Raw genomic sequence first — 7,753 nt, forward strand, 5'->3', positions numbered from 1 at the left:
TGGTTAGAAGGTGGGAGCAGGCAGTTTAACAGTGGGAGCCCACCTCGCTGCAGCCCCTGGGAAGGATCCAAGCAGGCTACAGAGAGGGAGTGGGAGCCAGGGTTAAGGCAATGGGCTGGGCAGTGACTGAGCTCGGTGACCTGGCTGGGACTGCGCTCCCTTGGCTGCCCGTGGGTGGGAGAAGTCAGTATGCCTCTTGGAGCTCCAGTTCCCTCCTCTGCAGCGTGCCCATCACATGACTACTGTGGGAAACCAACACTTGGAAAGTGTTGAGAAAGGCACCTGCCAGACGTTTCCAAGGATATCAGCCAGCCCTGAGAACGCCCCCATCCCACCAGGGATCCAGCAGGGAGCTGGATTAAAAGTGCAGCAGCCAGAACACAAACCGGTGCCCATATGGGATGCCGGCACTGCAGGCAGTGGCTTTACCTGCTGCGCCACAACACTGGTCCCTTCAACTTTGGTTTTCTGCTCAAAGAAATCATTGGCCAGAGTGTTCACGTGAGATGGCACTGTTGTCATCAGCCCCATCTTACAGATGGGAACACTGAGGCACTTACCCTGGTGCCCTAAGTAGCCAAGCGTGTGGACAGGTTAGTCAAGCCAGCGTCAGCTGCAAAGCCGGAGCCCTTTCTACCACGCTCCCTGCCCCGTGATGTGCAGCGGCTGAGCCTCACCAAGCTTCAGGCCAGAGACGCCCTCTGCTGCCATGCAAGGGGCCCAGGCTGTGCGTCCGAGTGGCCCCAAAGAGCTGCCTCCTGGGTGTTCTCTGGGCCCTGCCCCGGGACCCTGAATCCGCGGTGCCCACAGCTGCCGCCTCACTCGCGACTCCGCTGTCCTCTCTGCTTTGTAAACCATTTTGCGGCTTGCGCTTCGCAGCTCCATCTGTACTCTTGGCTACCGGGTCTCTCTCTCTCTCTTTCTCTCTCTCTCTCTCTCTCTCTCTCCTGACTGCACCCAGAGATGACGTCTCCTCCAAGTCGAAGGCTTGCCCCTGTCCCCTTAAAAGCCACACCCATCAGGCGCTCCTGCAGGTGGCCCATGCCTGCCACACTTTTCTTTTTAACCCCACTTCTGGTATTTTTCGCTAATTCCCCAGAGGGCCATTCCTGAGGTGCGCTGCAGGTAGGAACGCTGTTTGGATGAACCAGCTTGGCTTTGAAGAGCTCCTCTGTGTACCTGGGCATTCTTGTTTGAGAAGCCTGCTTCCAGATCCTAACGTGCGCCTCAGGTGTCACTGTCCTAAGAAGATGCGTAGTTAATACATTGCTTCTGAAATCCTGTGGCCAAGGGCGGTCGTGTGCCCTGACGTTGGTGATGTCTCAGCTGCCTGTGTGCCTCCTGGTGCAGCCCAGCACCGTGGGGAAATCTGCTCTCCATGCTGCAAATGATTAATTTTTCAAAAATTCTTTTATTTATTTGGAAAGGCAGAAAGAGGGAGAAAGAGAGAGAGAGAGAGAGATCTGCTGGTTCACTTCCCAAATGCCTGTCACAGTCAGGGCTGAGCCAGACCGAAGCCAGGAGGAACCTGGAACTCAACGCAGGTCTTGTCTCCCCTATGGGTGGCGGGAAGCGACTACGTGAGTCATTGCTTGGTGACTCCCAGACTGTGCACTGGCAGAAGCCGGAGTAGGGCAGAGTCGAGACCTGCACCCACACACTCTGATACAGATGCCCGCGTCCCGAGAGCAGCTTACCTGATGTACTGAACGTCCAGCCCTGGGTGCATATGCAGTGTAGCCCTTCATGGATTTGACTTAGACATAGCGTTACAGTCTACCACATTGACTTCTTAACTGCTCAGTAATTTTTTTAAAGATTTATTTATTTATTTGAAAGTCAGAGTTACATAGAGAAAGAAGGAGAGGCAGAAAGATAGAGAGGTCTTCCATCTGCTTGTTCACTCCCCAAGTGGCCACAATGGCCAGAGCTGTGCTGATCTGAAGCCAGGAGCCAGGAGCTTCTTCTGGGTCTCCCACATGGATGCAGGGGCCCAAGAACTTGGGCTATCCTCCACTGCTTTCCCAGGCCATAGCAGAGAGCTGGATCGGAAGTGGAGCAGCCAGGTGTCGAACCAGTGCCCATATGGGATGCCAGCACTGCAGGTGGCAGCTTTACCAGCTACACCACAGTGCCGGCCCCTCATTGATTTTTGACATTTAGTCTTACTCTCAGATTTGGAAACTGATGACTTTTGCTTCAAGATGTCTTATTCTCCTAGACCCCGAGGCACTCAGGGGCCTGATGAGCCTTGAGCTCTGGGTCTCATAGTGAACTCAGCTCGTCCATTGCTTGGCTTTGCATTTCCAGCCATAAGTTCATGTCCCCAAGGCCAACGGGCTGCCCTTCTGCTCTGCTGCTGCCCCCACACCCGACTGTACAGGAGGTGGGCGAGGGCTGGATTCCCACGAGGCCGTGGCGGCGTTTGGATGGGTGCCAGGTGTTTTTGGCAGCTCTGTGTGCTTATGCAAATTCTGTGGCGCGCCCTGTCTCTGGGAGGAAGTTGACACTGAATATTTATTTTCAAACAACTGCATGTGTTTGTGGAGAAGCATATGTTACACTGTTACATCGAAACCCAGCGCTTCTGCCTATTCCCCGGTCGGCGATGGAATTTTTTTTTCATGTTTTAATCCTTTGGTTACAATATATATACTAAAACCATATGGTCGCCTCATACCGTCCTTTGTATTTCTGAATGCATATTAATGAAGTGCGGAGGGTCACACAGGCGGGTTGAGAACAGTTTATGTATGTGGTCCTGGCCCCAGCGGCGTTGGGGGACAAGCTGCTAATACGTTACAAATGTGTCGCTGAACCCCAAACCGGGCTTTGCAGAAGGCACTGGAAGAAGGCTGACCCTGCTCACAAGGCTCGCATGGATGAGTTCCTCTACGTGTATTCCATGCAGCCAAAGTGGAAACAAAGATTGATGAGAGGGACAGTTGATCTAGGGAGCTGGCGGGAAGGGGGTCACAGAAGATTTTATGCTTGATTTTTTTTACATTTCTTTGATTCCGTGAACAACGGCCGGCTAAAGTGATTTTACTCATCTGTTGAGATTGCTTATAACATAACACAAGGTAAATTTTGGGGTGATTAGTCCAAGGCAGTGTTAGAACTGAAGTTTGGAAGGGAAGACTTGCCTCCCATCCGTTTTCAAAGCTTCTAGAATACGCTCAGCACAGCTCAGCTTCCCTGGCACCCAGTATCGACCAGCGATTTTTTTTTTTTTTGACAGGCAGAGTGGATAGTGAGAGAGAGAGAGAGAGAAAGGTCTTCCTGTGCCGTTGGTTCAATCTCCAATGGCCGCCGCGGCTGGCGTGCTGTGGCCGGCGCACCGTGCTGATCCGATGGCAGGAGCCAGGTGCTTCTCCTGGTCTCCCATGGGGCGCAGGGCCCAAGCACTTGGGCCATCCTCCACTGCACTCCCTGGCCACAGCAGAGAGCTGGCCTGGAAGAGGGGCAACCGGGACAGAATCCAGCGCCCCGACTGGGACTAGAACCCGGTGTGCCGGCGCCGCAAGGCGGAGGATTAGCCTAGTGAGCCGCGGCGCCGGCCTTCGACCAGCGATATTTATTCATGCTATGCGTCTTTCATGAACTTTTCGCAGACCCTCTCCTATGCATGAATTCCAGAATCTTTTCCCAGCAGAATAAACTCATCTTTTCCTCTCATGTTCCGTGAACTTCCTGAGGGCTCCTTGCCTACATTTCTCTCCTTCAGGGAGCCATACATCATCTGCAGGTACTGAAACAGGGTGGCCAGAGTGACGGGCCTGGAATTTTCTGTGAATGCAATGAGCCCTCCAAGCCCTGTCCGTGTGCTCTGAGTGGGATCCAGAACACTCCGTGCACACCCCCCGGAGACATCCTCCCTGCCCCAGTCCCAGCCGGCCTCGGCTCCCTGAGCCACGCCCCTTCTAGCTTTCCTTTGGGGAAGTCAGCTCTGCAGGATTGGCCCTGTGGGACACGCGTGCTTTCCATGGGGCTCATTTGCCCGGGTGCTGCCATTGGTAGCCCTGGTTTGAGACAGAGCCAGCTTTCTCCTCTCTGCTTCCCCACTTGGAGGGCGTTGATGCTGTGTTAGGAAACGTTTTCGCGGCATAGTGTCCTGACACCAGCACAGTGTTATGGTCGGAATCCCGGTGTGTGCTTCCATCCTCTGCTTTTTTCCATAAACATTTAGAAGTTCATTTCCTAGCCTCACTTCTATTATTTTTCTTGACCTTGCCAATGTAAATGGGATTAAGTCATTATTGCCATCCACATAATGGCATTTTTCTGCTTTGCAAAATAGGAAAAAGTAGCTCTTCCATCCCCAGAACACTGGGTTGACCTGGGAAGTCAGCAAAGGATGGAACTGAGCCAAATGTGCTTTGTCCAAGTGCATTCTCTGCGTTCCAGGGAGAACGTGGAGCTGGGAGTTGTGTCTGGGTCCCCAAGGACAGACCATTGTCTTATATCACATTTCCTAGAGGCAGAGCTGGGGCTCAGACACCTGCGTAGCTGACTCACTCGGGCAAAAGGAGGCCAGGAGGCAGGATAGGGCAAGGGACACCGCCATGAGGTTGTACTTAGAGAAAAAAAATTACTTATTTGCAAGGCAGAGTGACAGAGAGAGGGAGAGGCAGAGAACCATCTGCTGGTTCATGCCCAAGGGCTGGACCGGACCAAAGCCAAGAGTCTGGAACTCTATCTGGGTCTCCCATGGAGGTGGCAGGAACCCAGGCACGTGGGTCACCGTCTGCTACCTTCCCAGGTGCACTAGCGGGGAGTTGGGTGTGAAGTGGAGCAGCCAGGACTCAAAGCTGGGCTCTGATATGGGATGTGGGTGACACAGGCTGCAGTGTTACCTGATGTGCCACAGTACCGGCTCCCATGAGGTCTACATGATGCTGGGTGGCTGCTCCAGCCTGCCGTGGGGGTATACAGAGCGTCAGCCCATGGTTTCCTGCACCAGTCTCGCTGACCATGGGATACTCGGGTGAGGCAGCCCCTGTCCGGCTAGGGACAGCTCTCTGGAGCAGAGAGAGGCCTTGGACCGTGAGTAGCAGCTGAGGGCCAGGCAGGCGGGCTGGGTGAAGGGAAGCCAGGCCACGTCCCGGGAGCCCTTGCCTTTCTCCTGGGCGAGGCTGGCTTGGCTGCAGACCCTGCTCTCACCGGCGTCCTCTCTCTCCTCCCCAGGGAGCGGGCAGATCCAGCTCTGGCAGTTCCTCCTGGAGCTCCTGTCCGACAGCTCCAACTCCAACTGCATCACCTGGGAAGGCACCAACGGGGAGTTCAAGATGACGGATCCCGACGAGGTGGCGCGGCGCTGGGGCGAGCGGAAGAGCAAACCCAACATGAACTATGACAAGCTCAGCCGAGCCCTCCGTTACTACTACGACAAGAACATCATGACCAAGGTGCACGGGAAGCGCTACGCCTACAAGTTTGACTTCCACGGCATCGCCCAGGCCCTGCAGCCCCACCCCCCGGAGTCGTCTCTGTACAAGTACCCGTCGGACCTCCCGTACATGGGCTCCTACCACGCCCACCCCCAGAAGATGAACTTTGTGGCTCCCCACCCTCCCACCCTCCCTGTGACGTCATCCAGTTTTTTTGCCGCCCCAAACCCATACTGGAATTCACCCACTGGGGGGATATACCCTAACACTAGGCTTCCGGCCGGTCACATGCCTTCTCACCTGGGCACCTACTACTAGAGACCTGACCGAGGCCTTTCCCGACAACGTACAGTCCCCAATCCATTGCCACAGACTCTATTGGAGAATGCAGAACAGAAGTGCCTGGAGAACAATGAGGAAGTTTGGCTGGGACCAGGGGAGGAAGCCGGGGGAGAGGTGTAAGGACTCTTAGTGGGAGTGCATTCCGAAGTGAAGAGGATGCTAAAATGCCGTGGACGTGGACACTATAATCTGTGAAACAGCTTGTGGAAGCCGTTGTAGGTGGAAGCGTGCAAAGTGCCAAAGGAGGGGGTTCTCGGGACGCGTGCACGCTCTGGGGTGGAATTTGGGATCCTACTAATGCAAACTGGGATTGAACTCAAGCAATAGACATAACACAGTTTTGACCTAACACACCATTTATAATGCCATTTTAAGGGAAACTACCTGTATTTAAAACTAGAAACATATCATAAACAAAACACAAAAGAGAGACAGACAGACAGACACTGCGGTCCATCCGTAGACCCGTTGGAACCCATTGGTGTTTGCTCTTTGGGTTGAAACTAGATTCATCCCATTGGATGGAGAGTTCTCGGCTCTCTCAAACTGTGAAGATGATCTGAAGCTTCCAGCTTCTTTATAGTAATACAGGAACCACGGGCGAAGAGGTGGGACTAGGGATGTGTTCAGAGAGGGCGTGTGGGCTGTAGACAGAGGGTTGGGGGTGGAGAGAGGAGAAGGCAGCGGAGGAGGAGGCAGGGGCTGGGGAAGACATTCCTCCCGTATGGGGGCTGGGCTGAGGACACGTGGGACTGTGGAGGATTGGTGGGGGGGAGCCCTGCGGTTTCCAGTGGTCAGTGTTATACCAAACCCAGTGTTAGTGCAAAAAGCCACGGTGTGATGGAGGCTGAGGGGTAGGAGAGTTCAGAACCCAAACCATGCATCTCTTTTCTTTGTCAAAAGAAAATTTTTAACTGGAATTGTCTGATATTTAAAAAAAAAAAAACACACAAACATTCAGGACCTCATCATGACGTGAGGGCTTTGCCTTCCACGGGCCAGGCAGGAGATGACCTGGCAACTACCACAGTCAGAACCCCTGTGGGCACACTGGGCAGTCGGGCCCCAGCCACACTGGGCAGTCGGGCCCCAGGGTTCCCTTCCGAGTCACGAACGCTGTGCGTTTGTCAGAATGAAGTATACAAGTCAATGTTTTTTTCCTTTTTATATAATAATTATATAACTTATGCATTTATACACTACGAGTTGATCTCGGCCAACCAAAGACACAGGACAAAAGAGACAATCAATGATATAACGTGGCCTTGAATTTTAACTCTGTATTGCTTAGTGTTTACAATATGAAGTTATTCGTTCTTAGGATGCAGAATGTATGTAATAAAATAAGCTTGGCCTAGCACGGCACATCAGATTGACACTGGAGTCTGCATTTGCACCTGTCTGGCAGCTCAGGTTGGGCAGTAGAAACCTGGGTTGAGTGTGATGGGGGTTGGGTTCTAATCTCGCTTTGGGAACTTGTCTGAGTGACAGCCAAACACTTAGGTGCTGGACATCCAAACAGGTCCAGCCTCTGCAGCCCTTCTCACTCACTCTGATCCTAGACCCTTGTGGGACAGAAGGACCTAAGGTTTCGTGTGGGAGCCTCCTTGTTCACGCCCAGCATCGCCGAGAAATTCCGGCACTCACCAGTCACCCTGCCAGCACCGCCCAGCAGGTGTTGCTCTTAAGCCTCAGGACAGCTGCGCTTTTCCCTCTAAAGAAGCCAGGGGCAGCTTCTGCATTTCTCACCTGGTGTCTCTGCCAGGGCACCTCCCCAGCGAGACTGTGGCTCCCATCTTCCCGGGCAGAATAATCTGATCCCTGAGGGTGGGAATCCTCCAGCCCCGAGCCTTGCGTTCCCGCTTCTCCCTTGCGCCCACTCACTATGGTGGAAAGTCGGTCCCCCTGGACTTCCCTGTCCTTTGTCTCACGAATGCTGCCCACCTCAGCCAAGGTGAAGGTGGTGTGCGAGGTGTAACGAGCGAGCCTGAGCCGTGTCCTAGCCTGAATCCCTTTCTGAT

General features: G+C 53.7%; 1 protein-coding gene across 7 annotated transcripts in view; it reads left to right on the forward strand.

The window, feature by feature from the left end:
* ERG (ETS transcription factor ERG) overlaps positions 1 to 7,108 on the forward strand; it is a 289,111-nt gene extending 282,003 nt beyond the window's left edge. For all 7 annotated transcript variants that reach the window (XM_051833641.2, XM_070071815.1, XM_017350791.3 and 4 more), the window contains one exon: positions 5,188 to 7,108. In XM_051833641.2, the coding sequence (XP_051689601.1) occupies positions 5,188 to 5,708 (521 nt within the window). In that variant the 3' untranslated portion in view covers positions 5,709 to 7,108. The remainder of the gene's footprint in view (positions 1 to 5,187) is intronic.
* Positions 7,109 to 7,753: the final 645 nt, after the last annotated feature.

This window comes from Oryctolagus cuniculus, chromosome 4 (genome assembly GCF_964237555.1).
Source record: "Oryctolagus cuniculus chromosome 4, mOryCun1.1, whole genome shotgun sequence".
In the NCBI taxonomy this organism is placed as follows: domain Eukaryota; kingdom Metazoa; phylum Chordata; class Mammalia; order Lagomorpha; family Leporidae; genus Oryctolagus; species Oryctolagus cuniculus.